General features: G+C 39.6%; 1 protein-coding gene across 1 annotated transcript; it reads right to left on the reverse strand.

Annotated features, from left to right (window-relative positions):
• LOC137977184 (uncharacterized) lies at nt 1-1,076 on the reverse strand. The gene is made up of 2 exons (XM_068824452.1): nt 632-1,076; nt 1-485 (listed from the first exon to the last, which is right to left on the reverse strand). Exons 1-2 carry the CDS (start codon nt 1,074-1,076, stop codon nt 1-3), a joined length of 930 nt encoding a protein of 309 aa, XP_068680553.1.
• Between the last annotated feature and the right edge of the window lie 12,907 nt (nt 1,077-13,983).

The raw sequence follows: 13,983 nt of genomic DNA on the forward strand, positions 1-13,983 counted from the left end.
TTATGAACGTGGAACCTCAAAAAGGGTGTCGTAAATGAGGGAAGACAGTGGTGGGCCAGCATAAAGACAATCATTAAGACTGGGTGTGGTACTCTGTGCTTTAGCGCTGGCATCATAAACCACACGCTTTGTGGTTTCCTTATCAACACGAATCACTTTATGATGAGGAATGTAATGCACCTTGCCAACACCGTTAGTCGTTCCTTGATCCACAGGTTCAATGATCCCTTGTTTCAACTGTTCTCGGATGACATAATTATACTGCCTGGACACATCAGGCTTGACACACAGATGCCTTAACAGTGACACCAGCCTTGATTTGCATAATGTAAAATTATCGGGAAGGAGGTCATGATCCTCATTGAATGGTAGTCGCACTTCATATCTACCTTCCAGAAATTCAACTTCATTAACAAACTTGTCATACAGAGTGGCATTGTCATCATGAATTCCAAAGGATTCATTGTCCCAGAATTTTCTCAGTTCTGGTGCAAGATCATCATGATTTATTACACTCGATTCCACCGTCAAAACGTGAGTTGCAATGAGATTCACAGTGTTGGCATGGAAATTATCACATATGACCATAGTGGGCCCACTGGTTCCCAGGGTGCACCCCTCACTATAGTACCTTCTACCAAGGACCAATAGTAGTCAGCCCCAATGAGAATGCTGACTGCTAGCACTCCTCCACCAGCTCTGTCAGCCAATGGAAGGTTAGGGAGATTCTCATAGCTAGACTGAGTCAGTTCAGTGGACTGTTGGGTCAAGGGGCCACAGATCACTGGTGCTACATATGCTTGAATGTACACAGTTGCATCGCATAACGTTTTGATGCCAACTTGAACAATCTCACAGTTACGTAATCTGACATCTGATTCTCCAAAGGTCTTGATTAGCAGGGAATCTCTACCAACAACGGGTAGCTGCAATTTTTCCTTAACAGCCGGAGTCACGTAAGATCGATGACTGCAAGAATCGAAAGCAAGGCGCACCATTAGTGGACTACTGTCATTGTCTGGACGCATGACTTCAGCGGTTGCAGTTTGCAGCAGCACGGACCCTCTTAGAGACATTAGGTAAATTCTCAACTTGTTCTGGTCCACTCACAGTGTGTTCAAAACTATCACACATAGCAACATGGTGGGCTCCTTAACATTTGAAACATTTCACAGGACTTTTACTGTTACGTGACAAATGACCAGATTTGGGACAAAGATAATATCTGCTTTTCTTCGTCAAAACTTGCTTTCTAGACTCAGCACTTGTGACCAGATTACATTTAGAGCTCTGATGATTTTGATTGCAAAACGAGCATCACACAAGAGAAAACTGTTAGTTGTCAGCACTTCCACAGTACAAAGCAGAAGTAGAATGAAGCGACTCACCTCTCTGAAACGAGTTTGGCGGTCTGACGTCGTTAGGGTTCACAAGACATTGTTCTCTCAGTTGCATTTCCTTGTGAAATTCACTCAAGATCTCTTTCAAATCCCATGTTTCTGATTCCAAATTCCGTGAGATTGCAATTCTAAATTCCTCCGTTAATTTCTGCATGATAATTGGTGTTAAAAAACAACCATACATTTCAGAAGAGATTTCTATACTTTCCAATCCACGAACATGTGACTCAACTGTGTCGTACAAACTTCGAAGCCGCTTAACTTTGCTTGTAGATGCAACCTTGGGAATTTTTGTGAGCGCCTCCATGTGGCTCGAGATCACAACCTGTCGGTTTCCGAATCTGCGGAAGAAGTTTCAACTTTCTCGTTTCGATGGGATTCCCTCCAGATATTAAATTTTAGCTTCAGCGATAGTTTTTCGCACAAACATTCGATGACTGTCGCGAAACTTTATCAGATTCTTTAATTTCGTCTTCTTGGACATACCTTGATTCCCACGAGTCATTAAAAGCACATAGCAGCACGCAGCACGAATTCGAAGATGATTTAAGTCAAGACTTTCTGAGTTTACTAGCAGAATCCTTCCCGGGTCTCGGCACCAATTGCAAAAGAACCGTACGCAATAAGACAACTTCGTATGTAGAATAAAGAAATCGCATTGCTTTCAAGACTATTTTCAAGTCAAATCGAAGAACAACGCAAGAGTTCAATGTTAAGTTCGTTGGGGGTCAAAAATGTGCGACCACGGGATGTAGTGGGATCAAGTTTTCCACACTGCAGTTACTTATGGTACTTTCGTGCCCCGCATCAACCAAGAAACAACTTTCAAGTCAGATCAGTTTTTTTTTTTAATTTCCAGTCATTATGAAACGCGTTTCTCTCAGATTAGCTTCAATCGTTCGTCTTTCTTGTTACTTCTTGAAGGGGAAATCACGGTTCAGAACATTACCAAGCTCTTCGCCATCCTTCTTTGAAGGACGGTTGGCGGAGTTGTAAATAACAACTTTCTTTTTTTTTCATTTTCAACAAAATACCACTTGATCTCACAAAGTCGCAAACTGCCAGGGGTAGTCATCATAATATTAGCTGAAAATCTTGAGGAATTTCCAAATTCGTTTGGAACGCCTTTTAGGATAAGTTTTGTCATCATAAATGGATATCAATTGCCTTATTACGCAAAGATAAGTAATGAAAATAACTTTGTTGGGTTGAGCATGTTCGTTGTTGTAGTGTGGTGGTAAAGGCACACAGTACTATAGATCTGGAGGGTCCGAGTTCGAGTATCAGTAAGTGCATAGCACCGTGTCGGCTTGAGTTTTTTCCCTCTCTATGTTGTAATCTTCGAACTTAATCATTTGGGTGGACCCATGTAGGTATTAAGTTCGGCACATGCGGTAAAGGTCGACGTATGAATAACAAAGCGCTTGAGGGAAGTTATCGTTGTTTTTAGTTTTTTTTAGCGGAGGATTATTAGCTGCTTTAGGTAAAACGAGGATCACGAATTTAACCTAAGTAAAAACCTGAGACCGGATTTGACCCACAACATGAACATGTGAGCTTCCTTGATATTCCTTGAAGTTTTGCTTGAAAAGAAAACTCTGTTGGTATCGACCACCAGCAGTTGTCGCAAAATTGTATTGTCTAACTTACAACTTTATTAAAGAAAACGAATATTTTTGCCAGTTTTGTCAACATTTACCTCTATAAAATGTTCACTCTTTCACGCTATGAATATACGAGTGTTTGTTGGTTGTTTATTTGTTCGAGAAGGATGAAGTATTAGCAGCTATTCAGCTGATGTGGACCTGCTATACCCACCCACCCATACACTCACGAAGGACGGCCACAACACCGAGAACTTCATCCCCTACTCTTCTCGAATAGTGTGTGGGTTCTTTAACGTCCCACAAGGAACTTATGAACATGAAAGATATTTGTGAGACGGGGCCTACCTTTTACAGTTTTTATCCGAAAAGACTTGAAAGTATAACCGTTTGCCGATGTTATTACAAAGACAGCACTTTCTCCTCAGTTATTTAAAGACCCTTAGTGTTGGTCCGGCCGGAATCGAACTCACGACCTCCCGCATGGCAGTCCAGTGCTCAACCAACTGAGCCACCGATGCCCGATGTCAAACATTTGCATATTAATAGAAATTTGATAATGCGAAGAAAGGAATCAGATTGGACATAATTTGACAGCTGTGACGCACAATTGATAAAATCAACTTCACAAGAAGGAAAATTGGATGTTATAATGTCATAATTCCCTAGTTTTCACAACATCCGTTTGCGCACTTCCCCTTCAACCATATTCGAAAAAAAGTGTCAAGGTAAAATGATTTGGCGCTATAGAGATCTTTTAACAAATATGAGTATTTCCCTGCTGAGCTAAGTAAAGGAAACACTGCCAGAAATATGTTTACGTATCTCCAAGTTTTCGTTTGGACCTGCGGAAATTATCTAAGCCATGCTTCGAGAATAAAATGCAACACTACTTACTTCAAATTCTCAATCAGGAGAAGGATTATGTTGGCATACCGACTATTATGTCTCATTTACAAAAAGTTATATAGCCAGGTTTATAGTTTATAGAGTTTACGTTATAGGCTTAAGATATAGGCATGATTGCGATCAATTTAAGTACTCAATATACGTCAATTTAAAATTGTATTTGTATAATATGTAAATATATCAATTTAACTCTACCCGCCTAGATTAGCTTTCGCTATTTGCGGGTTAGAGTGCATGATTCTTTTGTAATATGTAATAAGAATAATAAACTTGACTTGACTTGACTTGATTCTTTTGCAGTTCCGTCGACACCATTACCGCAAGTCGGCTAGTAGACCGGAAAGTTTCGACGAGGTAATAGATCAGGAACAAAGTCGGCTGTTCATGGCCTCCGTCTGAGATCTGCATCATAAGGCTATCGGTCACGTGATCTGAGTTTTAAATAAAAGCATGGTCACAAGAAGGTGTGACGGAGTGCCTTGGACGACTTCCACCTCCATTTAATTCTTTCAGCTTACACACAAGCATGACCTTTTGCATGCCTTTGAAAGTAGATTTGCTTTTTTCAAAATGGCTTGTTTATTCAGTTTCGTTACAAACCCTCAATCTCCTGCATACAAGATAGTCTGTATTACGCCCTTGTCATGATGTGCTTTAGTGAGTTCAGAATATGAATATCGACTGAAAGTTCGGAGCTCCTTTTTAATGTTATTAGATAGAGTTGTGAAGGCACAACACGTCGAATTGTCTTGCACCACCGCTTTATTAATATGGTTACACGAACGCGATTTTTGTTTGTAAGCTAGCAATTAGAGACTGACACAAAACCAGTGTCAATGAATTCTTGCTACTTGACAACTACTTAAGGGGTGTATGAGTGTTCTTCGTAAATGCTTGGCGATAGCCTCCCTTCAATTTAGAAAAGAAACCAATATGCTGCCTACTTGTAGCATATTTGTGACTGGTCACGAGTGGAATTTCAGCTAATCTTGTGTAGAAGAGCGTAATACCTAAAGGACAAAGCCTAGGGAAACAAGTGGAAAAGTTGATGTTGAGATTAAAGGCTGCGCATGACGTGGAATACAGGTTTTCAGTGGTTACGAGATACTGGTGTAACCCTGTTAAGTATTGATAAACGTTTGTCTCGGCCCATAAGTGCCCAATAAAAGGCTGGAAACCCAACTTCAGTTGACTACTCTGCAAACCTACTTCAGCTCTCTTATGGCAGTACTTAAATCAGCATTGCTCCATTTCTGGATACAGATTCCTGATAGAAAGTTCCATCTTCAGATGAATGCATACATGTACGAACAGTTGTACCATTGCAGCTATATGTTGCATTTGTCAGATGATTTGTCGTGCCTTTGGAACCTCCTCTGACGGGAAGTGCGGTTACGATACATGGTTCTTTCTGTGAGAGCTTGTGATGTAAAGCAAAATGGCAACCAGGGAGTTTTTATGAATCAGCATCATGGACAGAGAAAGTCCAAAAGCGTCAAAAACGTCCTGACAAACTTTTTTGTGGTAACCTTTCTCAGTTGGTTGTCAACCAACCTCGGTTGAGCATCGGGCTGCCATACGGGAGGTCGTGAGTTCGACTCCAGCCAGACCAACACTCAGGGTCTTAAAAAATAACTGAGGAGAAAGTGTTGCCTTTGTAATAATATTACACCCGCAAATGTTGAAGACTTTCAAGTCTTTTCGGACAAGGACTATAAACCGTGGGCCCCGTCTGACAACCCTTCAATGTTCACAACCCAGTGGGACGTAAAAGAACCCACACTATTCGTAAAGAGTAGGGCATGGAGCTCCCGGTGTTGTGGTCAGGGCTCATTTCAGTCATTCATGTGCTGGGTGAGATCGCTAATGGACTGATAGCGGCTGCCAGTGGCGCCTATATATGCTGATGTCCGATCTCACCCATAGATCACTTTCTTGTAAAGCGCATTTAAATATGTCAATAGAAAATGCGCTATATAAATTCATTACCATTACCATCATTACCATAAATGTGAAGTGCTAGTTTTGTACCCCATGTGAACCATATGAGCCCCTACCGATAGACATATGGGCCCACACAAGAACAAAGAAAAACTCTGAACAGGGTTGGAATTGAACACACGACCTTCGGTTTAAATCACCGCTGCTCGGGAGCAGACCGTTGGAACTGAGGATGGTAAAGTCACGGAAATGAACATGTAAAAAGCTGATTGACATGCTCGACAAGGTATCCGGCACCATCGGCCGAAATCGGCCTGTTTATTCAATGTTTTAAATATTTATATGCTCTGCGTGCGTGACGCATCTAATTGACAACACCAGGAAACCATGCCTATGCCAACACTTAACAACCAAAATCTTCGTTTTATACCTTGGATGGTTTTATATCACATTGACTGTGATCTCTATTTTTAGGGTTACTTCCGTTCTTTGAGCCAAAGGAAGGCTTCTCCGCCATTAAATCTTTCATAAGGCAAATTTACTACGTCTTTTAGGCGAAATATCAAGTAAAACGTGAAACATTAACGTACCCAGCTTTTAATCCAATATGGCTGTCTCATTTCTTTGGATACATTTTCGAGCTCAGGCTCAGTCTTATATTGCACTCAGAGCAGTCCTCCTTGCTTACAGATAGAGGTGGCCTCAAGCGAGCCGTGCTTGGTCCGTGGGTCTTCCATCCAATTGATTTCCGTGAAAAATGGAAAATTAAAAAATGGATTTTGTATTTTTAATGTTTCATTTGTTTTTACCAAGGAACGTTGAGAATAAAATTCCAACAAACACAAACATGAAAATCATGGTTTCTTATTGAATAAAAATTAAAAATGACAATACAAATCTTTAATTTTTGTTTGCAAAGGAAGAAAGAAGAATTGAATAGCAGCCAATCGATTTGAAATCATTCTTTTTCAGAACCTTTCCAATCGGGGTCTAATTCTTTGATTTTTGAAGGAAGGGGCTTTCAAGATGGAGGAAATGATCCATGCAGTAAATATCCGATCAATTTTCAATTTTCCTCTGTCGATGATCCAATATAAATGAAAATTGACAAACCCTTCCGCATTATGGGACGGACAAGTCGAGACCTCAACTAACAGGGCTGGGGTTGGGAGAAGTCACGCAACCCTTGGAGGGGAGGGGATGGGAGTTGAGTTATGGCGGCTACAAGGTTTCGCCTTTAATCTTTACTAGGAGTCATATTTTTATTTCCTCGCCACAAATGTGAAACCTATATGGTTCCCTGCATGTTCAGACATTTTCCACGACTTGGACCTCCACTAGGCTGCCTTTTGAAAAAAATGCACATGCGCCAGGTAAGTGATAGTTGCATTTGCTCGAAGTAGTATTTGTATGAATCGAAATAAAGCAACTTTTCCAGAATGAGACGACAACAACAATAATAATAATAATAATAATAATAATAACTTTATTTCAGGAGGGAGACATCTATATATCTATATATCTAGACATCTATATAACTATAGTTAATCATGATGGCCCAACAAAAAGTTTGAAATCGCAGGAAAGTTAGCGCTACCGAGCCGAAATAATGGTTTGCAGTCAAGGCTGCCCCTTGAATAAGCTTATAAAAAAACACAACGATACAGGTAAATCAGCACTCTTTCTTTTCAAACTCATGGGTTTTTATTTTTCATTTGTTTTGAGGAATACATTTTCACATGTATAAAGCTGTTCAAAGCACTGAATTTAAACACACCCTGGATCACACCCTCACAAGCTAAGCTGGTAAAATTATTATTGTGTCATATACATTTTCCTTTCATCCTATGGGAAAAACCTGAGCAGTACTCAATAATAAGGGATGTGATTTCACGGAGGATAAAGTGAAACATGAGGTAAAGTCAAGCAACTGGCTGAAATTTGCAGCTATGAGCAATACTCATAAGTGAGGTCTCGGAATAACTGAATTACATTTTGGAACAATGTTGGATTGCCATTTACTACATTTTGAAACACAGTGAGAAAATCAGGAAATTGTGAATGGAAGTGTTTCCTTCTTGCTGAACTTTGGCATCCATCACAAGACAATGGGTCTATACCAAATTCTGGCCAAGTTATCAATTCACCTTTATCACTCGGCGGCCATTTTGGAGTCCTTGGGGAGTAAAGGCTTTGTCTTTGCATTGTCTTTGCCCGTCCAGCCTCACATTGAATGAAAGGCTCGACGGGCAAAATCTTTTGTTTGGACATTGAGTGATATGGGTCTATTGCCCCCCACTTCCTTCAAATAACTGAACAGCCACCGCTGTTGTTGGAACAACATCTGGTGTCACCTTCACTGTCTAGTCCATAGCTGCTTGCATATTGTTTTGATGTACTCTCCGTTCTATTGTAATGCGGAGAGAATATTAACATACCGGTAGCTAGTGATTTAAGAACATGGTGCTAGAGTGATTTTACTTGATCCATGAAATATATAGTGGAATATTACACACTATATGTGCGTAAAAGCCCCTATCACATGGTGTATACAAGATTGAGGATGAAAAAACTGACACAAAAGCAGAACACACAATAATGACACAACTGAAGAGATAAATTATACGACGGTTATTGTCATACTTTTCTTCGTTTATTAGACTAAACGTCAGAAATTTTTTACAAAAGATCGTGGGGTGTTTCGTGTAAATAGTCTGAGTAACAGAAAAACAGTAGGGCTAATTAGGAGGTAGTGTTACACAATAACTATTATTCTCTGTTTCACGGGTCACGTAAAATCACTCTATCACCATGTTCTTAAATCACTAGCTACCGGTATGTTCATATTCTCTCTGCATTACAATAGAACAGATTCAAAATGTAGTAAATGGAAATCCACCATTGTTCCAAAATGCAATTCAGTTATTCCGAGACCTCACTTATGAGTATTGCTCATAGCTGCAAATTTCAGCCGGTTGTTTGACTTTATCCTCATGTTTCACTTTATCCTCCGTGAAATCACATCCCTAATTATTGAGTACTGCTCAGGTTATTCCTATAAGATGAAAGGAAAATGTATATGACACAATTATAATTTTACCAGCTTAGCTTGTGAGAGTGTGATCCATGATGTGTTTAAATTCAGTGCTTTGAACAGCTTTATACATGTGAAAATGTATTCTTGAAAACAAATGAAAAATAAAAACCCACGAGTTTGGAAAGAAAGAGTGCTGATTTACCTGTATCGTTGTGTTTCATAAGCGTATTCAAGGGGCAAACTTGACTGCAAACCATAATTTCGCCTCGGTAGCGTTAATTTTCCTGCGATTTCAAACTTTTTGTTTTCGTCTCATTCTGGAAAAGTTGCTTTATTTGATGTATTTCGATTCACACAAATACTACTTCGAGCAAATGCAAATATCACGTACCTGGCGCATGTGAATTTTTGGCCTTTAAAAAGGCAGCGTAGTGGAGGTCCCAGTCGTTGAAAACGTCTGAACATGCAGAGAACCACATAGCTTTCACATTTGTGGCGAGGAAATAAAAGTATGACTCCTAGTAGAGACTTAACTCAACCCCCCTCCCCTCCCCTCCAAGGGTTGCGTGACTTCTCCCAACCCCAGCCCTGTCAGTTGAGGTCTCGACTTATAAAACGTCAATTTTTCATTTTTATTGGATCATCGACAGAGGAAAATTGGAAATTGATCGGATATTTACTACATGGATCATTTCCTCCATCTTGAAAGCCCCTTCCTTCAAAAATCAAAGAATTAGACCCTGATTGGAAAGGTTCTGAAAAAAATAATTTCAAATCGATTGGCTGCTATTCAATTCTTCTTTCTTCCTTTGCAAATAAAAATTAAAGATTTGTATTGTCATTTTTAATTTTCATTCAATAAGCAACCATGATTTTCATGTTTGTGTTTGTTGGAATTTTATTCTCAACGTTCCTTGGTAAAAACAAATGAAACATTAAAAATACAAAATCCATTTTTTCATTTTCCATTTTTCATGGAAATCAAATGGACGGAAGACCCACGGACCGTGCTTGGCTGCCAGTGCTCTCGATTGCTCATACAGGCAAGTTCAGTGATGAAAATGTCTACTGCGTCCGTTTGTTCAGGCTTCTGATTACATCAGCGTTAAGTTCCTCCTTGGTATCCCGATAACGTCGGCTAACATTTTAAGTTCCTCTTTGGTACCCCGATTACTTCGTCTAACATTTGAAGCAAGGCGAGAAGTTCTAGTATGAATTCTATCTAGAAACGTCTCCATATGCGTGGAGACAGTCAATAGGGCCGTTTATACGAGAGAAAATAAGCCGCCGCTTACACTGGCCGTGGCTTACATAAGACGCGAACACACCCTTTAAATGGTACAAAATCGAAGTTCACGGCTTACTCCATCCGCAGCATGCTGAAGCCGTGGCTTATCCTGGCCTAGGGGTTTTGAGCTGTGCTTATCTTGGCCTCGGCTTACCTTGGACATGAAAGTGTTCGTATAAATGTGCTCAAGCGTTGTCCGCGGCTTGCTCGTGAACGGCTCCTGCACATGCACTTGTACATGTTTTGTTATTATAGCCCAGACATCCCTTTTGCTCTCGTCCATTCGCCTGAGAAAAATGGCGAGCGCGAGTAACGAATCACATATTACTAAAGAAAAAGGTTCGGCGAAAAAGCGAATGTGGAGTGCCCAGGAAGAGAAATAGCTTCTCACTATTTGCAGTGGTATTGAAATTGCTAAGGAACTTGATAATTGCGTCACTTCAGCCAGTGTAAGTTCTGCAGCGCACCGGAAGTGTTCATTAACGACTAATTAAGTGACGACATTGAGAGGCTCCGAATTTAATTCCAACTCCTGACAAATAAGAAATAAATTAACAAGAGTTTCCATGGCTCGTGGGAAGGAGACTTCTATCGTGGTGCAAAACGTAAATTACTTCCAGTGGCTCGCAGTCTCGTCAAGCACAAGCTAAACCCTGTTTAAATAAGCGCTCTTACCAAACCCACGGCGTGAAATACAGTCTCAAAGGAATTTAAAGACAATATTTTCCTTTGACGTTGATAAATTGGTAATAAAAAGAAGGCCCGATTTCTACACTTCAACACTGGGCATTATTGACTGAGTTAAAAAGGCCATTTTTTAGCCTAACTTCGCATATCACAGGGCCGGTTGAAGAAAAACCTATTTTATCAAGGAAAGAGTCACGCAAATGTTAAGCATTTCTCTTTCCATTATAGAAATGATATAGAGTCATCACCATAGTAATGGCATGTCCCCGCTTTTTGTGCAATTGATAATAAGTTATCATGAAGCTTAAAGAAGTGTCAATGTTTATTTTTGCAAATACAAACGCCCTTAAAGGCTTCTTTCGCAAATAGCTCATAAGGTTTTTCACAAAAGTAGACACAATTATTGAATAATTATTAGTGGATAGTTATGATCCTGTGTTCAATGATTTTTTTTTTCCATTTCTCTGACCATTGTGCTTTGTAGACTTGCTTTGAGTGTTCTTTAATCATTGTTTGATATTTATTTTTGAACCAGTGTGTTCTATATTTGTCGTGATATTGCTTTCATTCCAGTTGCGGCCTGTCGAAAACTACCATAATATTTATTGACCGAGCTCAAGACTGAACCAGCGTCCCTGATCTTATAGGCCGCTATTGTCAATTTCGGCCCGCGTGCCGTTGTCGAGTGGAGCAGTTTGTTTTTTGTTACTAAGTTGTGAACAAGTTAATGTCATTTTAAAAATAGTATATTGAGAAAGATACAAAGATGCCATACTAATGGTAATACAAAGATGCCATAATAATGGTAGTAGTAATAATAATAATAATAAGAAAAAGAAGAAGAAGAGGAAGAAGAAGAAGAAGAAGAAGAAGAAGAAGAAGAAGAAGAAGAAGAAGAAGAAGAAGAAGAAGAAGAAGAAGAAGCACGAGTGCTCTACTAAATGGGGAGACTACAAATTAACTGAAAGCGGAACAAATCAAATCAAATGTTGGTTTTTGAGGAGAGGAGAAAACCGGACACCAGGGGAAAAACCTCTTGGAGCAGAGTAGAGAACCGCACATATGGCGTAGAATCCGAGAATCGATCCCGGGCCACATCGGTGGAAGGCGAGTGCTCTTTACATTGTTGTTCGAGATACAAAGTGTCCAAGTGTTTTACTTGCATTTCTATTATGGTTGTGTTATTGTTAACTTAGATAAGTTGAGTTGCAGTACTTTAAATTAAAAGGTGACAACTACTATTGGGTTCCAAAAATCTGCAAACAATGTGTTATATTTTTTGTCTTGTTCGCACTTAGCGATAGCTACTACTAGCTACTACTAGGCGCACTCTTGGCTTGAGTCATACTTGGAGAACCGCATGCAGAGATGCTCAGTTAATGGGACGCTCTCTAGGAGCTGCTCATTAAGCTGTGGTGTTCCTCAAGGCACTATCTTAGGACCGCCGTTACTTTTACTGTATATTAATGATTTACCAAATTGCCTTTCCAATTGTCAATCAAGGATGTATGCGCAGACAATATCCAAACTTGTCTAAATGATGATTTAGTAAATGTTAGCAATTGGCTGATAGCGAATAAACTCACGCTTAATATGACCAAAACTGAATTTATGCTAATTGGGTCAAGGCAGAGGCTGTGTACTCTAACAGTTCCTCCTAGACCTTCAATCACTGGCTCTCCCATCGAGCATGTTACTACTGCTAAATCGCCAGGAGTGCTTATTGATGAAAACCTTACTTGGAGAAGCCATATTGATAAATTAACCAAGAAAATTGCTTCTGGTATTGGGGCCATAAACGAATCAGGCATCTTGTCCCCTATGGGACTTTTACTTTCTTTTTTGGGGAAACTGTGGAGTAACTTTGCAGGACAAACTGCAGAAGCTACAAAACAGAGCAGCCCGTGTCTTGACCTACTCTAACTATGACGCTGATGTCAACAATTTGTTTGAACTCTTAGGATGGAAATCCCTAGTCTCTCAAAGGCAAATTGAAAGAGCAACAATGGTATTTAAGTGGCTGTCCCGCTAACAGCGGTCCGGTCAATTTCGGGTCAGAAAAAAGTTAGCCTTTATATTTTTTGGATGAAAAGACTTAGTGTGTATATACTAAAACCAGTATGTTTTGCTGTAAATCCTGCTTTTCTTTTTTGCTACACCCCGAAACGACCTCAGCTGTCTGAGAGGAGATTTTTGGTCGATTTAGTAATCAAAATTAGTGACTTTTCCGGATCGCGCTGCCTTAAAACAAGGACGTATTGCTCCATATCGACCAAACCACAGCATTTAGGTACATCCGAAGTGCTTTGCACCGAAATTTCGATACGGTTGGATAAAAATTAGATAAACCGCAAAAAATCTAAGATAACTCACTGCGTCGCTTGTGAAAATGAATAAATAATTAGCTATATGGAAGACTCAAAATATCAAGAGTGGCACCTAAACCAGGATCAAAATTACATTTACAGCAAAGATCTATCCATACTCTAACAGATTCTCGAGTTACACTTGCGGGTATCATCCGTTATCAGACGCCAGCGAACTCTGTTTTGAGCTCATAAACAACACAATTCACAGCATAATCATGCAAATGTCACGCAATTCGCGGCTGGCGTGATGGCGATTGAATGCAAACATGAACCACCGGATAAGAATGATGTTTAGTAGCCCAGAATTTCTCGTAAGTTAGAACCCTTTACCTTGGATTAACGAAACTTGGGATATCTGTAATTAAATTATGCCTCTGTTGGACTACTTATTGATTTCAGAGAAGTCGGTTTTGTAATAATAAAACATGTCCTTTTGAGAAACAACACTTGAAAACTTTTTTTTTTACGATTTAAAGGTGCTCAGTTTGAAATTCCAGCAATGGAAATTCTTGAGTTGCATGATGGCCTACAACTTGCAGCAATCACCAACAACAAAATAAAGGGCTAGTAATGAAAAGTGAGTGTTGTCACGCGATGAAATAACTGCGGTTGCAAAACGTTCTTTGAGAGAAGACAAATGGCAGGAAGTCCCTAAAATAGTAGTAGTAGAAGTAATAATAATAATAATAATAATAATAATAATAATAATAATAATAATAATAATAATAATAATAATAAAAGAAGAAAA

This window comes from Montipora foliosa, chromosome 11, assembly GCF_036669935.1.
Source record: "Montipora foliosa isolate CH-2021 chromosome 11, ASM3666993v2, whole genome shotgun sequence".
In the NCBI taxonomy this organism is placed as follows: Eukaryota; Metazoa; Cnidaria; class Anthozoa; order Scleractinia; family Acroporidae; genus Montipora; species Montipora foliosa.